Genomic DNA, 19,980 nt, shown 5'->3' with positions numbered 1-19,980 from the left:
CATGCTTTCTAAGGCCTAATCTGTTCCTTTTTTATGTATTTCTTTCTCCCTTACTTTCCTCTGAAAGAAGTCACTTGACTCCTTTTTCTAGTCTCAGATTTGATAGCATGTTGGAAAAAGGGCTTTCCTTGATTCTTTATGAGGAATGTGTATGCGTAAGATCTCATCTTTCCCTTTGATAGTATTCATCGCACTTAAAATTGTTTAAAGACTACACATCTTGAAATACTTTGAGTTCCGTGAGAGCAAGGATCATGCCTCTCTTGTTTGCTCTTCTGTCCTCGGTGCCTGACACCAATTGAGTGTTTAACAAATACTGATTAGGTGAATATTGAATAAATGCATGTGTTCAGATCATGACCTTGCTTTTTAACTTTTCAAATGCAACACGACATTTGGAAATACCTGAGAACGGTACGCTTCACGTATTGGTAATTACATGCGGTAATAAGGTACAGCAAGGAGAATCTAAAAAGAGCAATGGTACCTTCTCTTGCTGTTTCTTTCCTGCACAATTTACAAAGGTTAAATCTGTATGAAGAATCAGCTGGGAGACTACATCACTAAGGACCATATTATTTTAATAAAATCTTCTTTTTAAAGGCAAAACAACAAAAGCTTGTAAAGTGTTCTTGTCCTAATTCCTAAAGATGCTTTCATATTGCTCTCTGAGACTGACGCATATGGGGAAAAAAATTAATCCAAGCCGTTGATTAAGACAAAAAGTACATTCTACTTTAATTTACTCATTTTAAATTACCTTTATTATTTTTAAACTTATAAATATAATAGCCAACTAATGCAAAGATATGTAAACGAACTCCCACACCCATACAAATTTACTGTTTTTGTTTAATCAAAGTTAACCATCTGTTGTACATCCTTCCATCCTGTTTTTTGTTCATATAGTTGTAAACAAAATTATATGCATATATGTAGCTTGCTGTTTGCTTTTTTTTTTTTAATAGAATTAACAGTGTACACGTATTACTCTTCAATTTGGATTACTCTTTGAATAGTAATGATTAGCACCTTTTCCAGGTCAGCAGGTCTTTACACTACATAGTTTTCCATGGTAATGATAACCACAATTTGTTTAATCATACCCTCATTGATAGGCATCCAAATCGTTTCCAGGTCTTTGCTACAACAAACAGTGCTATGGTAAATATTATCATATAGGTGTTTTTATACACCACCACCTTTATTCCTAGAGGTTATACTCTCAAACTGGGATTACTGAGTCAAAGCATATATGTATTTGTATATATTTTTTAACATTAATAGCTATGGATTAGGTTCCCAAACAATTGTGGAATTTCATATTTCCAAGAGGGCTGCCTCACCATCACATTAACATTGTATGTCAGTAGTGTCTCCTTCCAGTTTCTGGGTTAAGCTGTCCCCACCACGCCTTCTGCTGTGAAGAAGCCATAGTGACCCTCAGTGCGGGCGGATCGGTTCTCTATTCTTGGCTACTTTCCAAGTCTCCACCAGAGCATACTTGGACTTCTGCGTGATGTGCATGCCACAGGGAAGTCTTGGGAGTAGTATTTGCCAAATTGTTCATCCATTTATCTCTGACACCCCAGTGGAGATTTGGAGCCACTCTGCAGGAAACATTCCTCCCAAAGTTCCAAACTAAAGTAGTTATAGGCCCCCTCTGCTTTTGGCTCCCTTGATCTTTTCTGTGGTTTCCCTCTTCTTACCATTACCTTGCCACACCCGAGACCAAAACCTAAATATAGTGGTGCTGAATCCCTGAATGAACCAGGGAGTATCTTAAATCTAAATTTCCCCTTTGAATTTCTCTCCCAATCACCATCTTACCTTGTAGGAAATTTCTCTGAACCTGAGCTTTCCAAAGGTAAGATTTCATTCAGAACTTTTGCAGGTTTAAAAGTGACTTTCTTTTGCCTAGATAGATGAATAATATTTTGGTAGAGTTAAGTTCTTGGGTTGCTGTACTTTTCTTTTCCTCAAGTTACTACAGATGTTACCTTACTGTCTTTGAGCTTAGGGTATTATAGATGAAACGTCTGATGATCTTCTGTCCCTCTTTTTTGTGGGTAATTTTCTTCACTGTGGAAGCTGGTAAAGTTGTTTCTTAACATTGGAGCTTGGAAATTTCACCTAGATGTGTTTAGGTGAAATAAATACTTCATTAATTTGGCCTCAGATTCAGTGAACCATTTTAATCTTCAGACTCAAGTGTTTCTTCATTTTAGGCAACTTATATTCTATTTTTATTGAGTTGTTATTTCTTCTCCATGTGGCCCTTTTCCTCATTCTGGAGCTCATACCATTTGCATGTTGGTACCCTTGGGTCTGTCCTCCAAGCCTTTTATCATTTCTCCTAAGGTATGTATCTCTTTTAGTTTTTGCTCTGTTGCATTAGTTTTCTATTGCTACTGTAACAAATTACCACGCACCTAGTGGTGTAAAACAATGCATATTTTTTATCGTACAGCTCTGTAGGTTAGAAGTCTGACCTGGGTCTCACTGGGCTAAAATCAAGATGTCTGAAAAACTGTTCTTTTCTAGAGGCTCTAGAAGAGAATCTATTCTTTTGCCTTGCCAGCTTCTAAAGGCCACCCCCATTTCTTAGCTTGTGTTTGGTCCCTTTCTATCTTCAAAGTCAGCACCAGTGCATCTCTTTTGCCATTCTTCAGTAGTCACATCTCCCTCTCACACTCGTCTTCTGCTTTCCTCTTACACTTGTAAAGACCCTTGTCATTAAAATAAGCCCACCTGAATAGTTGAAGATAATCCCCCAATCGCCAGGTCCTTAGTTTAATCAGTTCTGCAAATCTTCTTTTGCCATGTAAGGTAAAAATCACATGTTCCAGGGCGTAGGGCATGGGCATCCTTAGGGAGCATTACGCTGTCTGCCACACCTGCATTGTGAAATGGTCGTCCAAGTTAGTCATCAGCAATAATTCGTTGAAGGATCGGTGAGAATGATGAGTGAAAAGGGAACTCCAATAGGCCTACTGATAATTTTCAGAGCTGGTTACAATTGTGCTTTTCCTATTAGCCTTCACAGAGCTCATTCCCTGATGAGCGTAGTCCCCACTCACTCAGAAGTTACAGTGGCTCGAGTGACTAACCCTATGCTCTTGTTCTCTCATAGAATCCAGTGAACATGAAGACAAGAGTGCAGGTGCCTCAGGGGAGACACCCTCCCAGCCTTATCCTGCACCAGTGTATAGTCAGCCCGAGGAGGTGAAGGAACAGATGGATGATGCAAAACCAACTAAACCTGAAGAGCATGATGAATCAGACCCATTGCCTGATAACTGGGAAATGGCCTATACAGAGAAGGGTGAAGTCTACTTCATTGAGTGAGTTTCACACATTTCTCTGAACATTTCCACAAAGATCATAGTAGTACATAAATGATGTTGTAAATGGAGATGTGGTCAAAGTATTGAATTTCATCAATTGTGATATTAGCTTCCTTCTTTGTAAGAGAATAAGGGGGATAGCACCTTAATACAATTAAAGATCCTAGTTTACAGCTATAAATCAACGAATGAGTTAAACAATACCACTGTAAAATTTGTTGCAGTCATGACTAAAAAGGCAGATCTCCATGTGATGTTATTATTGAATTAGAAATAGTGAATTTGTCATGAGGAAATGCTTACTCTACCCTTCCAAGACCTCCATGTAGTTCAAATGAGATAATCCCCATCTTTTAATTCAAATTGGTGGAAACCTCAACCATCATGTCCAGTGGTTTAATAGGATGCAACTGTTGAGAGCAAAATACTTGCTAGTCACAAGTGAGAGTGTTTTAAGCATTTGACCCTGAGGTCAGGTGTCAATAAAATCATGTGTTTGTATAGCTCATCATACTTATTTTTATTAAATTCCATTCTATTTGTTGCTTACCATTTTTATGACTTGGCAAGGAAAATGAAATGCTAATTCTGAACTCACTAGTGATACATACTCAATCTAATCTTTTCTTTCTTTAGGGACTCTTTTTCCCAAACTGAATTTTTATATATTTTATTAACAACATTGTCTAGCTTTCCTTTTCTTTACCTTCTAGGAGTAGAACAACTTTTTAAAACTCCTAAGTTTATCTTAGCTCAAAATTAAATTGTTGATGTGCATGAGACAATCAAAACGTTCATTAGAAAGAATAAAAACTAAAAATATTGTAAATGAACAACAACCCTTATTCCCTCAAAGTTGTAGAAGACTCAAAGAGAAAAATTAATAGAATCTGAAGTTTTCAGTGCCGATAGTAGATAAAAATATGTAAACTCTGATTATTTGAGAAAAATATTAAAACTAGATTCCCTTTCCCAACCTGGAGTGATTTGTGACTTAGATCTCCATAGGCAGAACTCAATTGTGAAATTGGGATGTTACCACATGCCAATATTTAATTCTCACATGAAAACTTTGTAACATGTGGCCAAGGAAATACATAACCAGGTAATTACTTGGTGCTCTGCTTGACTCCAACATGGATGAGAAATGCAGAAAATATATTGCCACCATTCACCTTTTGACAAATCTTATAAGTTTAAAAAAGAAAAAAAGAATAAGAATCTCTTGCATATTTCTTATTGCTATAATCTTATAATCTTATTGCTATAATAATTGCTATAATGACCCAGAAACATCTTTTATCAATTAATCGGAAAAGAGAAAGTCTTATAGAATTTTTAAAATGTTCGAAAGTGTTTATATCAAAAACATAATTTTGTTATTGATAAGCATAGCATAGTGCCACTGCAGACCAGAAGTCAAAATATAAACCCTAGATGTGAGGTCATGCATTGGTGTTCAGAACTGATGTTCAGAACAGGGAGACTGATGACATACACATTTTTATTATATAATACAGGCGGAGTAAGACATATGGAAGTAATAAAAGAAAACCAGCATGGCAAGTTGATGAAAAAACTGTGTCCTTACAGTGTTTCCAATTGCGATTATAAAAACCTCCTTTTTTATGATTATAAAATAAACTTTCCCCTTTTAACTGTGTCAGATTTTGGGATTGTGGAGAAAAAGGACTTCTCGTAAGACAGAAGTTGTGTTCATGGTTTATAGTAAATGATGAGGCTCTGTCAGGACTTGGGAGAATCGACCAAAATGACTCTATTAATATTCTAGTCAGTCATCCAGTGTCAGAATCCAAAGATTCATTAGATTTTGTCCCTGCACTTAAATTTATTGTCAAGTTGGGGAAGAGAGAATAAGAGGAATAGTTAATTAGTAAACAATTGATTTTTGAGTTTTGTGATACTATTCAGAGAAGGATACGCTTAGCGTAGACTTAATAAAAGGAAGCATCCTAGGGAAGGTAAAATAACATAGGCTTGAAAAGTAGGTAACAGGTAGATAGAGCACTCCAGGTATAGGAACTGTCATTGCAAAGACCAGTGAGAAGACTGGTAGTATTAGCAGAGATGTTGAGCTGAAAAATTAAGACAAAAAAAAAAAAGAGACAGTTTGATTCGCAGTGAGAATGCTAATGCTGAGGGAGACTCATGCAGAGGTCAGGGAGAGAGAAGAAGCCTGGAGTAAGGGCTGAAGTGAGCGTGTGATGGAAAGGCGATCAATGTAAGAGGCAGTGGCAAATGCCTGCTTAAAGAAGTCATTCACAGAACGGAGGCATCCCCTGGCCCACCCTTCACCAGGACCAGCTTGAGATCTGAGATCTGTCTTTTCTTCCTTCAAACAGTTTACTTTGACTCTCATGACTCAGTGTGATAAGCTCAGGTGTCACAGAGCAAGGAGGAATCAGTGTCTTTTTCATCTGGTCCCTCATTTTCACACCATCACAACCTGCGCTGCCTCTTCCTTTCTCACTGACCTGCATTTCACTCTGCTGTACTTTTCTCTCAGTTAATTTTCTCCTGACTGCTTGCACTCTTTGCTCGGGAGTACATCTTTCCTTCCTAACTACATTTGACACAATCAACATTTCAACCCACTGTCATTAATCTGTGGAATTCATAATGAATTATTATGTAAATTAACTCTATACTATAAAAGTCCCTTGGAAACAATCTGGTAGAGAAGGATGCAGGGACAGTAGAGGGACCATGATGGGGCATTAGGAGTTTCTTAGGGACTAAGTCATGATATGTCCCAGAATTTCTGGCCAAGAAACTTAAAAAACAAGTATTATTTGTAACATAAAAGTTTGCAGTCCTGAAGCAAAATCATAGTGAAAAAAGAAAATAAAAAGGGAAGGTAGAGTAAGTTAAGAGGAAGGTAAAACAGAAGAAAAGGTAGAAGAGACAGAAAATTAGAGATTTGTGAGGTAAGGAGAGCTGATGATACCAGTGAAAACTACTCTGGTACGAATATTGCGAGAGTTGCTTAGAGTAATGGAAGTCTCCCCTGGTAGGTAACACGTCCTTACTACACTTTACTGAATCTTGTTTCCAGTGGAACAAATATCATGATAAAATATAAAATAAGTGAAATAAAGGAGAAGGACCCTGCAGTTCTGTATAAAAATTATATATATATATATATATATATACACTCATTTCTGAGTAGAAGAGGGGAACTCTACCTATGCTGAAGTGTTCATTTACGTATATATTTTTGAAATACACGCACATATGTATACATACATGTATGTATGTGTGTGTGTGTGTGTGTGTGTGTGTGTGTATATATATATATATGGTGGGTTTTGAGTTAAGGTAATAAGTAATTTCATTTTTTTGTCTTCCATGCAATAATGTTTTAAAATAATTACTGATTTACTCAGTATTGCAAAGTAGTTTATATCTCAGTACTTTACAAGTGCTGCATTTAGAATATGAGAGGAATTTTTGTCATTGTTCTCAATACTGAACACGTGGGCCAGCTGTATTTTCCACACTCTTCAAAACTACTTCCTTTGCTGAATAATAAAAGCGGATTCCTTTTATCACTTACAGTGATATTTAATGGGAAAAGGTGAATATCTGAGAAAGTATTTTTAAACAACAGAATTTTAAATGCAGGTGAATGTACTCTTCCAAACCTGCTTTAAAGCATTTATAATGTCACATGTTTAGCAATTTTAAAAAGACTTTCAAATACATAACATTATTTAAAACCACTAGTTTTTAACTACTCCTTAACTCATACTATCTTTTCATTAATATTATCTTTTAAAATAGTATATTAATTTTAAATTCAAATTAGTAATAATAGTTGCCACATATTGAGTGCCTACTGTTTTCATGCTGTGTTCAGCTTGTTTAACAGTAATAGCTAGTATGTTAAGCATTTACACTTTGCTCATTTAATTCTCACTTTAGGAAGCTGCTGAGGCTTATAGAGGTAAGTAACTTGCCCTTGGTCATACAACCAGGAATTGACAAAGCCAGGATGTTTGATTTCATTTTTTCAGCACATATTTATTGGGCACATACTGTGTGCTAGGAACTATTTTATTGAACCCTAGGAATATAGGGGTCAACAAAACTGACAAGATTCATGTTTTCATGGGACATACACTGGCTCCAGGGTCCTTGCTCTTAACTAATTTGCCATGGTGTGTACTTTACATGTATTATATCATAACCACCCTGTAAAGCATTTGAGGTACCCCCATTTTATAGGTGAGATTCTGAGGCACCCTTGGACAAATTAACATTCCCAAGGTCTTATAGCTTTGTGACCCTGCAAAGCCATTGCCATTATCCCATACTACCTCCACAATATATAAACAGGCATTGGCTGGAAAAAAAACTTTTATAGTACAAATAGTATTTGTTTTATAAGTTTCTCAGCCAGAAATTCATTTTGCAGAGGCTGAATGTTCCGTAAAGAATAGCTGCCACAGGATTAATCTGGGTTGACATGCTTTGGGAATCCCATTAAATTAGTTCTTTGTTTGGGAGTCAGTTTAGTTAGTGACATACAAGAGACTGCTATTACTTTGGCAAAAAACAAAACGGCAACAAGAACCTATTTGTTTACTACCAGCTTCCTGAATGGCAGTGAATGCTATGTCATCTTAAATAATAGATTTTTTAAAAGCAAGCTTTTGAAACTGAAAATCACATCTGTGAAAAGTGTCATGGCTATACATGGTTTCCCCAATCTTTGTAAAGGCTGAATTTGCTTTTAAATTCTAAATAAGACACACAATCTGTTGCTTCTTGTGTTGCTGTATTTCCTTAAGTTTTATGTAAATCGCCAATTACCATTTTCAACAAATTTAGAACTTTCATTTATTAAAAGAAGACAAAATATTTGAGAAATTTATTGAAAAGAAAAGGCATTTTTTGGGTAAAGCCTAATGCTTTCTCATTCTAGGCTCCGCACATACCGATGAGTCGTGAAATCTTGTCTTGACTTACTCTCTGTAATTTGTATTACAATAACAGTAGATATATTGAATATTTTTATATGTTTTTTTCTGCACAGGATTCTAGTGCAATCTCTAAACAGAAAATAAGTGTTTTAGACCAAACATTAGTATGCAACAAATAACCATAATATCCAAAACAATATTTATGATAAAACTGCTTTTAAAAATGTTTTCTAAACATATGAAAGACAATATGATGGCAAATTCATATATTCATCTACTTAATGAAATTTTAGGAATATTATTTAGGAAACAGATAACCCACTGTAGAGGCTGACAGTTATTTTTTCTGTGGATTACCAATGTATAAATAGAAAAGATAGTAGCACAATGCAAGTCTTGAACAAAAAAGCTTCTGCTGCTCATTAAATGTATCCAATCATTGCATTTAATAGTTCTTCCTTTTGAAATGATGATCTAGAGGGAAGACAAAAGCTTCCAGAAAACAATGTAATCATTCTGAGGATTTTATTGACTATAATATAAAATGGAATCAGTCTATATTCCTCTAAAAACTAATGTTAATTTTTAAAAATACATAAAATACACTCAATAATCTCTATGATATTATTGATCCTGAACCTACGTGACCACTGTTGGAACTTTAACATCCACATACATCTTGAATTGCTCAGAGGACTCTAAAATATTTACCTGGGCCTTGTTTACCTTGTTCAAAAGGTTATTATGTTTCATGCCATCAGATATTATTGAGTTCAATCTCTTATTATTCTTCTGAGTTAGTATTTCCCAGGATGAAAATATAGTGTACCAGATAAAGACTGAGATTCAGAATTGGCTTTTTCGGAGAACTTTTTAAATTCAATGTGTTTGTCATTGTTTTAAGTCTGTTACTGTTTTTTAGAGAAAATGGAGCTAAGGAAAGGAGTGTATTTGATAATAAAAGTTTCTCATTCTACTAATCAGATTTCAGGTGATGAAATGTCATCAGTATTTGTGCAGTAGTGAAAACATTATTTTGATCTTGGTGTCAAGACAAAGGTAGGAAGGAGAGAGGAAAAGGAAACAATGAAAAGAGAAAGGAGAGGCTTCCCTGGTGGCGCAGTGGTTGAGAGTCTGCCTGCCGATGCAGGGGACACGGGGTTTGTGCCCCGGTCGGGGAAGATCCCACGTGCCGCGGAGCGGCTGGGCCCGTGAGCCATGGCCACTGAGCCTGCGCGTCCGGAGCCTGTGCTCTGCAACGGGAAAGGCCACAACAGTGAGAGGCCCGCATACCACAAAAAAAGAAAAAAAAGAGAGAGAGAGAAAGGAAAAGAGGATTTGTCTTAAAATTGGGTTTGAATCGAGCCGTATATATACCTAGGAAACCATTATGGAGTTTGAGCCCCAACTGGACAAACATAGAGTAGATGGAAAAGTAGAATGGAGGATAGACTGTGGCACGATCTATATGACAGTTTTGTTTTGCTCCTAATAAACACTCTACTCATTTGATAGCATTTTTATTAACCTAATTCTTTATAACCTCTAAGACCTAATATTCATATGTAGATTATATAAATCACCATTTTAAGAATTTATTCTGGAAAAATACTCAAATTTGATTTTAAAGTGATTTGGATATTCAGGTTTGTAAGGAGAAAATGTTTCCAGTGATTATATCATCTCTATGCATGTGCGATTTAATATAATACCTACTAAGTACCAGGCATTCAACACAGTCATTTAATCAGTGATTACTATTCTCACATAGGAGATAAAGGCCTCAGTTTGTAAACCACTGACTATGGAGGTGGGAAAAAGATGTCTGATTACCCCCCAAGGGAGTCAAATAAAGCACCTCCGTATCAAAAGCGAAGTTTTAAGTTTAGTATGCCTCTGGTTTTGGACCATAAAAAAAACTTTGGCCTTGGGAATCAGATATGTCTGTTTAATGCTAGCTCTTTCACTTTCATGCACTAGGTGTGTAACCTTGGACAAATTACCTATCTTCTCTCAACCTTCCTTTCTCTATCTGTAAAATGGAGTTAAAAATACGAGCCACAGAAACTCATTAGCATCAAATGAAGTGAGCTGTGAAAGTTCTAGAACAGTCCCTGACAAAGTAGACCATCAGGAATGTTACAAGATAGTAAGAATAACTTTTCAATGGTGTGGCATAATGTCAGCAGCTTTTCCTGTTGAAGGGAAGCATTTTCTGTATGAGAAGAACGTTTCCTCAAAAAATAAGATATTATTTAATGTGCTGCTTTTGTCAATTTGGCAAAGGTTAAACTTACAAAATATCCAGAAATTTCTAATCATTGCAAGTTAGCCTATCACGTCATCAAGGCCATTCTGATATGAATTTAAACTAGAATTGCCAAGTTGAATGAAATTTCACTTCTGGTTTGCTCCAGTCCTCCAGATAGACTTAGTTTAAAATCAGAGAAGACTTTTGGATAGACCATGTTTTAAGGTTTTCATCTGGATTTTTAAATAGGACAGTTATACAACTTGAATAGCCACTGACTCCACTTAATCTCTCACTTTTCATAATCCTCACATTAACGTTATCCATAGAAATACATAGAGTAGTATATTATTATGATTCAAAGTTCCTCGAAAATGTGTGTTCCATTCCTCAGCTAGAAGTTTCTTTGCAAACGTAGCCTCTATATGTGTATGTGTCCCTGTTAAAGAAACTAGTATTGAAATACAAGATTATACAATATTAGCATCTTACCTTCCTGTCATTTGTGCTCCCCACGATTTGGAGAAAAGCAGAAAACTGGTATTCTGCGTCTGAATCTACTCTAGCAATGAAAGTGAAAGGAAGTCACATCCTCAAACTTGAGGAAGGATAGTATGCAGATTGTGAAAAATCCTTCAACTGTCCCATTTTACACAGTCTCCTGCCCAGTGTTGAATCCTATTTTCAAATGGAGTTGTTGAGGTTTAAAAATATATAGTTTAAGGGAAGTGGAAAAGCCACTTGGTCCATTGTCTCCTAAATGCATTAAAAATATTCCCTTTCTAAGGCATCTTGAAGAAGCATGCAAATTACAAGGCTTGTGAGAACCACTGTTGAAAAATACTGTGCGGTATCTTCATGTGATGTTTGCGACAATTGCTGGAGGTAACTACTACCCACTTTCCTTCAGCATCATTTCAGAAGATCAGCAAAAAATGCTGTTAACTCTGAGAGACTCAAGATGTCAAAATCTATTAAAGTGACATACCGTTAATGCTAGCTCAACCTAAAAAATAATCATCCTGTAATGAAATGCTTTATAGAAACTCAGGAAAGCTAGGAAATTCATGCTTCTCTACTAAATTAGCCGGTATTTGAGACCCATGGTGGTGTGGTATAGAAATGGTAATTTGACTCCCTGCGGTGGCTTAGTAATGGCCCCTTCATACTTATCCATAGGTGTGTGTGCTTTTGTGAATATGTCTTAGAGACCTAGAAATGACTTTCCTCCAAAAAGGGGGGAAGAATTTGGAAGAAGCAGATGTGGGTAAAAAGAAGGGAAGTTTATTTTCCTTAGTCACCTCCCAAATTTGTTGCTAGTATATAAAAACGTAGACATCAACACACTCTCATACACACGCACACACACACACTTTGAACTGAGGCATGTCTATAAAGAGCATCTTTACAGTGACTTTATTTTTCAAATGGGAGCAGCAAGCACTGAACCCAGTGCAACTATCCTCACAACAGGATAGTCATAACCCCCTTTCTGTCCATGGGCCTCAAGTCTTTATTTGAGGGGAAAAGACTAGATGATATTGGCATGACTGTAAATGAGGACCAGAATGAGATACTGCAGTACTTTACATCCTTCTGATAGTCGATAATGCAGTGCTATCACGCTATACAAAAGTCACATTGGAGGAAAATAAAAGCTAGCATGCTCTCCTGACAATTTATAATTTCACCAACTTCATAGACTTCATCTCATCAGAATATTAGAGCCCTGCTCAGAGGGATCAATCATTGAGGAGTTCCTAAGTGTGAAGAAAATGATTGGAAAGTATTTTCTGTTTACCCCACATGAAAGTAAGAAATAAAAGGGAATCTTCTTTAAGAGCAGAAACTTCATGACCCAAGGATATTAATGTTTCAGTTCTCAGATCAGAGATGGCTCTACACTTAGGCAGATGTACTATCATCCAGAAAACACTATTTAAAGAGAGCTTTAACACTCTGGAATCATTTGCCCACTGCCCACCTTAACTCCATCCTTCCTCCTTTCCGCCTTGAAATTCCCTTCATTAAGTAGGCACTTAAACTCTGGAAGCTTGCTATGAAATATGCTTCCTGGGAGAATTTTCTGAACTTTGCTTTAAGTGCAGATTGGTTCATCAGATTATTTAGCTAACACTTGTAGCTCTGATACGATAAAATATAGTTAAATTTCACTGAAGAAAGAGAAAATACATGTGAATTGATATTATAATTTTGACTTCCTTACAACTGTGTTCAAAGATCTCTATTATCTGGCTTTAGTTTATATTTCTAACCTTTTTTCCCACTTTTTCCTTTCACATTGCATTCTGACTCTTCCCTATATAAATGTCACTTTTCTACACCTGTGACTGCTCATTTCTGAAGCCCTCACAGATGTCACATCCTTGATAATTTGTCCATTGATAGATGAGATAACTTGAGACAGCTATTCACAGTAAAGATTTTAGCTCCAATGTATGGTTTCGAGTAGTTCTCAAGTAACAAATTACAGTGTGCATAAGAATCACCTGGAGTGCTAGCCAAAGATGGAGATTTTGCGGCTCCACCTCAAAGATTCTGATTTGGTAGTTCTATGAGAACTACCAGACTCCCAGAATATGCATTGTTAATAAGTCCACCAGATGATTCCAATGCAGGTAATTCCAGGACCTCTTTTCAAGACAGTGCTCTAATAACCTTTCTCCTTTGCTTTTTAAATTTCTGGCAAAAGACTTCCCAGAAAACATTTTTTAAAATGAAATTGTCATTAAAAATTATTAATTCCCAGAATTCCATTCCAAAAATGCTAGAGTACAGACATTTTTATCTATCTTCCTAGCTGGATTGAAAGTATTTAGATGGAAGATAGCTAAATGTGGGTTAATGAAATTGCTGTTAATTACTTTTTGAGAAAATGTAGGAATCCCAAGAACATGCTATAATTTTCATCACTTTTGTACTGCCTCTACCAGCTCTGTAGTTAAAGAGTAACAAAACAACCATTTATGAAAGGGCAGGTTTAAGATGAAAATAATTCTTTTGCAAAACTCAGGAAACAGTATCAGAGCCTGCGAACTGTGCGCTTCCAACTGGAGAATCCTGTATTTGTAATAAATTCCTTTTGCTCTGGATGAGTTCTGCATTTTCAATGAGGTTAACTTGGCAACATTCTAGTTGATTTTAATAAAAATAGCTGCTTTGAGGACAGGGAGCTGAGGTTGCCAATTTTACAGCTGCCTTTGCACGATTACTCTTACACCTCCTTCAGGGCTACTTAGAACCAGTAAGCAAATTAAGTGTATCGATTGCAATTTTGTTGGTCTAACCCCCTCTTTTTTTTTTTTTTTTTTTTCCTTAAGGAATAAACTTGATTCCTTTCAGTATGTGTCTGTTCAGAGTGATCTCTTTTCTTTTCAGCCATAACACAAAGACAACATCATGGCTGGATCCACGACTTGCGAAAAAGGCTAAACCTCCAGAAGAATGCAAAGAAAATGGTAGGTTATTTAAGTTTTTATGGTGTTTCGGCGTTGCACTTTGAGAGTATCTGTGTTTCTTAAGAGAGGGTCTTGTCTAAAGAAGCCATAATCTGATTGAGACAATTTTAAAGCTGTAATATTTAATGCCCAGATAGGAGAAAGAATTAACTCGGCATTTCAGCAGTGCCATGTGGTTTTCCTTTTTCTCTCTGAGGGGACTGTGATGGACATCACAGCTCTGTCATCTCTATGGGTTCTCTTTGACTCCTGGCCTGACTTCCCACCACCTACTAGGGAGTTTTTGTTTGCAATATGTCTCTCTGAGGACTCTGATCTTTTCATTGGAATTAAATGTGGTGTATAGAGAAAAGTATTGTGGCACTATAAGTAATATTTTATTTTTGTGTTTTGAGGTATAGCATTCTTCTAGTTATTAAGGAATCGGTGGTATAAAGATTTATACGTATGGCTCTTTTCCTTTAATCAGACATTTAAATACAACAATTAATTGCATGAATGTGCTGGGTTATCTTTAGTATTTTCCAGTTCCCAATGTAATGACGTTAATTTGCTTAAAAATTGACTGTTTTCATCTATGTGAAGAGTTTTTAAAAATAATTTTGAGGATTAGATGAAAGTAAACCTTGTTTTTAAATTAGTAAATTACATAAATGAAGTGTTACTGATGATACTTACAAGTTTTTTTAACATTGAGTTTAATGTTAAAAGAGTACTTATAATTTGTCTAAAATGATAAATAGCATATACTCCTGATGATTCACTATTTGACCACATTCACAGCCTTTATCTGATCAAATTATTAGAGCCTTGTTCAGAGGCATCTATCACTGAAGAGCTTTAAAAGTGAGGAAGGTGATGAGGAGTGTTTAAACTTTTAAAAAAGTTTTTAGAAAGTCAACTTTTTAAAAAGTCTATAACTGTAAAAGTCCTTTTATTTTAATGGTAATTCTGTCTTTCTCAGACAATATCAAGATAATATTGTTCATTCCTATGTTATAAGGTAACTGTTCACAAGCTGGTTATACAACTGAGCTAAATAAAAAATCAGTTTACCGGCTATATGTACATATTTGAATGCATAAATGTCTAATTTTTATCACTACATATAATTTTATATTCATAGCTATGTCTGTATGCCTTCTGTATAAAAGTGTAGCTATATGTGTGTGAATCCTTTACGATTATCCTGTGACCTGAGACTTTTGAGCACCATTAGGTTACATTTCATTGGCACTAATAAGACATATGTTGCAAATTATGATAGGTTATAAATTAAAATGACCTGATCTGCTATATCTGGGAGTTATGATTTACTGATGCCACAGATATAAAACTATATATATATATATATATATATATATATATATATACTAATTAAAATGAATTCAATGATTTTGCAGTTCTGTACCTGTTGAACTTCTCAACTGTCTTGTACATTTGAGTTGTTCTTTTCATTATAAAAGGCTATTAAAGTCAAATTTTAAAATCCTGGGAGAGATGTAGGTTTAACATTTTGCATAACTGTAACATTTCAATATTATCAGTTTTTCCCATATCTGTACTCATCTGTCTTCTCAGCATGGTAGATGCCTAAAATATGATACCAGTACCTGTGAATTCATGTGATATTAAAAAATGAGTCCTAGAATACAGTCCAATAGCTCAGAGTGATTTATAACTGGTTAATTACTATTTTTCTTTTTCTACAAAATAAGTAATTCACAGATTTTATTTCATATGTTACTGGAGTAGTTTACAATGTAAACTAACATCTAGTTAGAATGCTATTGTTCCAGGCACATATTTTAAGTTTTCTTACCAAGAAAAGTGCTTTTTGGTCATACTGTTACTTCTGTTTTATTTTTCTTTAAATAGCATAGATTAAAACTGCTTGTTTAAAATGTTGGATGTTAATGGATTGCTGTTGAGCCTACTAGTTAAGACAGGCTTCTTTATATCTATCACAGGTCAGCGCAGATCAAAAAAGTTTGTAGTTTTCTGAATGCTGAAATATGTATAAAATGTGTGTAAAAATTGTAGAGGCTTAAGATGATAATATCTTTCACTAGCAAAGATTTATCCTTCTTCCACCATGGAGATAGAGTGGAGGCTAATTACCTTAATCCAATCAGAGCTGAGCCAACATGAGGTTGGGTTGAGCTTTGGTGAGACCCAGTCTACCTCTGGTTTGCTTTTGTTCTTAGGGTGTTTGCCCGCCCAGAGTTTCAACTAATAGCCTGTTGTAGGTCAGCAAATATTTTCCATAAAGGGTCAGGTAGTAAATACTTTAGGCTTTGGTCACCCAGTTTCTTCGCAACTACTCATTGTTGTACAAAAGTGACCAAAGTCAATATATAAATAAAGGGTATAGATATATTTCAATAAAACATTGCTCATAGACACAGAAATTTGAGTTTCATGAATTAAAATATTATCCTTTTGATTTTTTTCTCAAACATTTAAAATTATATAAACCGTTCTTAGCTCTTGGACCATACAAAACATAGGGGCAGGCTGGACTCGGTCCGAGGATGAACCCTGGCCTGGTGTATCCATGTGGAGCCTGCCCCTGGGCAGGTCTTGAACACCAATATTTTAAAAATATTTTTCTCAGTAATGGAAGACTACCAAAAATCTGTGGTGCTTTTCAGGGGTTTTAGCTTAGTTTTTTGCCTCCAGACCTTGCATCTTCTGAATTTGACAGATGTCATCATGGAATGATTGGCATGTGTTAGAGCTTTGTCAGTCCCTCAAGACTCTGCAACAGTCTGCTGGTTTCTCTCAACCCCAGTGATGGCCTTCTTCCCAGGCCAAGTCTGGATTCTTTCCACAGCCCAGAATCAACAAAAATCATCTGCAACATTCCTCCCTTACCTCTCCAGGATTCTTTCCTCTTCAGATTCTTAGACCATTTTAGATCTGTTGTTTCAGCAGTTCTCTGATTCCTTTGTATTGTTTATTTGATCTAGATTTTCTATGTGTTCTCTTAACCTGCTCACTTCATCCTACCTGGAAGCAGAAATTTTAGTGCAGTAATTTTTAAATTGTACATTTAAGACTTTACTGGATTTCATGCTATAAATTCTTTATTATCATTATAATCATACTTAATCCCTCAAGATTGAATTCCATGTTATATATGTGTGCATACTATTATGAATGTACATATGTATGTGTGTGTATGTAGATATGGATCTGTAAATGTATGCTTCTTCAGTTCTGTTTACATAGATGCTTGAAGGTGATTACTTAGTCACCTATAATAAGATGAAGTCAAGTAAAAGAGAGATGGAAGGAGGTATCAACTGATTTAAATTATTCTTGGGTGAGAGAAAAAACTAGCAAATGTTTTCTCATTGGCATCAAGGAGGGAAAAGCCACCATGGATGGCTCAGTACAAATACTTATTAAACAACTACTTATTCTGTTGACACTAAAGCAATCATTTTGCTTTTTTGTTTGAAGGATAACACAGCTACTAAACATAAAAACATACTTCCTTCTCTCAGAATATGGTTGAAAATAGTAAAGTCATTGTGCTCTGTGCATTTGTCACAGCTCTGTGCATTTTTGGAATTTAAGCACCAGTCTACATGGCAGAAAAAAGTCTCCACCTACTACAAGACTCTAATATTAGGATTTGGGGGAGTGCTGTTCAGCAAGCCAATATAGTCTTTTACAAAATGCAACAGAAACAACAGTTAACTATTAAATGATGTGGATGCAAGATTGGTTGAACTGTATATAAAGCACCATCATATTGTCCCCAGTCCTGAGAATCAGCACTGTGATGTTTGTCTGAGATATTTCCAATGATAAACATCCCAGTGGTGACACACTCCACATGAATCACTGAATTAGGGTCAATATCAAAAGTGATTCAATCCCTGTAGGACTCTGTATAAAGTTGAAAAGTGACTAAAATCAGTAGGACTACAGTATTGTATTCAGGAGAGGAAATTATGTAGGATTTGTAGTCAGGGAAAACTGTATTCCAAATCCAAATCTGTGGGCTTTTAGGCAGGTACTTAATCTCTGGGAGCCTAGGTTTTCTTACCTGTAAATGGAAATGATATCTATTTCATGCACATTTAGTTTCACAAACAAGGACAGAGTTTGTTGCACCATAGACTCTAAATAACTGCTTCTTTATTTTCATTCGAGTATGCTCTGAGCCAACAAATTAGTCTCATAGAAGACAACGGGGAAGAAATTCAGAATAGTTGGCCTACCTTAAGAGCCTTTAATTACTCTAGGGTGTCCTGAAGAGGTAGAAAAGAACAAACCCATGCAGGCAAAACTTATCCAGCTAGCTAATTCCAGCCTAATATTAATAGATTGGAGGTTCCCCCCCTCCATTCTGTTAAACTAGCTCTAAATTCCACCAAGTTATAATTAGAGCTGTATGAATTGGGTCATTTCTGTATTCAGTATCTATGAATTGTAAATGAGTTGTTTCATGTTACCATAGGAAAGAAAAATCACATAATCTTAACCTTTTTACCTACATGAAAACTGCATTTCAACTTACATTAACTGAAGCTTTGAACTATTACTTAATCTATCTTAAAAAAAGAAAAGCTATGTCCGAAATGCTCATGAACAAAGATAGCAAAAACTTTGTTTCATAATATTTATTAAATGGATTTTTTCCAAGATAAGGAGGTTACCTTTCTAAAATAATAGAAAATGCTAATTAATTTCAGGTCATTTCTTTTTTTTTTTTTTTTTTTTTCAGGTCATTTCTTAAGTGAGTTTTATAGACATGACAGAAAGATTTGGACATGCATACTTTTATTTTCATAGTTCAAATTCTTTTTCTAGACTACATAATTTATTTCCCTTCAATAGGGACTTTGGCCTACTTTCTCATTAAATTTGTATTGATAATTAGAGCTCCTAATTTCTCAAGATTAAATATGATCAAATTAATATATCCCTTGAATATTTGTTTTTTCTAATCTGATAAAACTGCTAAGATTATATTTGTAAAGTATCTTGAAATTTTTTCATTAGGAAGAATTAATAAAAAAACAGACTCTAAAAATATTAACTATTCAAGTACTAAAACTTTAAAGTTGAAAAGATTCATTTATATGTAAATATTGAAATCCTAATGTTTAAGTATTATGAACAAACTAATTTGTGTATTTTGTTTCTATACTGATATTTTGAGTGTTTTTGTAAAAAAAATGAGGAAATTTAAAATATCTTAACAGAAGCAGTTAGTTCTTATTTCACTAACTGGTAATTATTTGTGTTACAGTAAGTCCTCTACATATGAACGAGTTCTGTTCTGAGAGTGCGTTCGTAAGACCAGTTTGTTTGTAAGTCCAACAAAGTTAACCTAGGTACCCAGCTAACACAATCGGCTATATAGTACTATACTGTGATAGGTTTATAATACTTTTCACACAACTAATACATTAAAAAACAAACATAAAGAAAACATTTTTAATCTTATAGTACAGTACCTTGAAAAGTACAGTAGTAAAGTACAACAGCTGGCATACAGGGGCTGGCATCGAGTGAACAGGCAAGAAGAGTTACTGACTGGAGGAGGGAGAGGAGGTGGGAGATGGTAGAGCTGAAGGATCGTCAGCTATAGGAGACAGAGGGCAAGCTGCCATTTCACTCATGCCTTATGTTGATGGCACAGGTTCTGGTTCCTTGCTGGATTCAATTCTATCTACCCTCTTGAAAAAACGATCCAGTGATGTCTGGATAGTAGTTCTTTTTTTCTCATCATAGATGACACAGTAGCACTAGACTGCATTCTGAATGGCTGCTACAACCTTCATGTACTGTTCTACGTTCAGGTCCTGTGCCTCAAACACTAACAGTGCCTCCTCAAATAAAGAAAAACCCCTTGCCATTTCCTGTGTCATGAATCTCTTTGGTTCTTCAGTTACTTCTGCTTCCTGTTGTCTTTCTTTGTCCTTTCCTTGGGCCTC

General features: G+C 35.5%; 1 protein-coding gene across 3 annotated transcripts in view; it reads left to right on the top strand.

Moving 5' to 3' along the window:
• Positions 1–19,980, top strand: part of MAGI2 (membrane associated guanylate kinase, WW and PDZ domain containing 2) — a gene marked incomplete at its 3' end in the record, with an annotated part of 1,335,869 nt that overhangs the window by 848,584 nt on the left and 467,305 nt on the right. For all 3 annotated transcript variants that reach the window (XM_082846749.1, XM_082846748.1, XM_082846750.1), the window contains exons 5-6: positions 3,134–3,344; positions 13,944–14,023. In XM_082846749.1, coding sequence (XP_082702875.1) covers positions 3,134–3,344; positions 13,944–14,023 — 291 coding nt within the window. The remainder of the gene's footprint in view (positions 1–3,133; positions 3,345–13,943; positions 14,024–19,980) is intronic.

This window comes from Leucopleurus acutus (genome assembly GCF_964270905.1).
Source record: "Leucopleurus acutus genome assembly, chromosome: 9".
Classification (NCBI taxonomy): domain Eukaryota; kingdom Metazoa; phylum Chordata; class Mammalia; order Artiodactyla; family Delphinidae; genus Leucopleurus; species Leucopleurus acutus.
The sequence above is the reverse complement of the archived record's forward strand: the minus strand, read 5'-3'. Positions and strand labels throughout refer to the sequence as shown.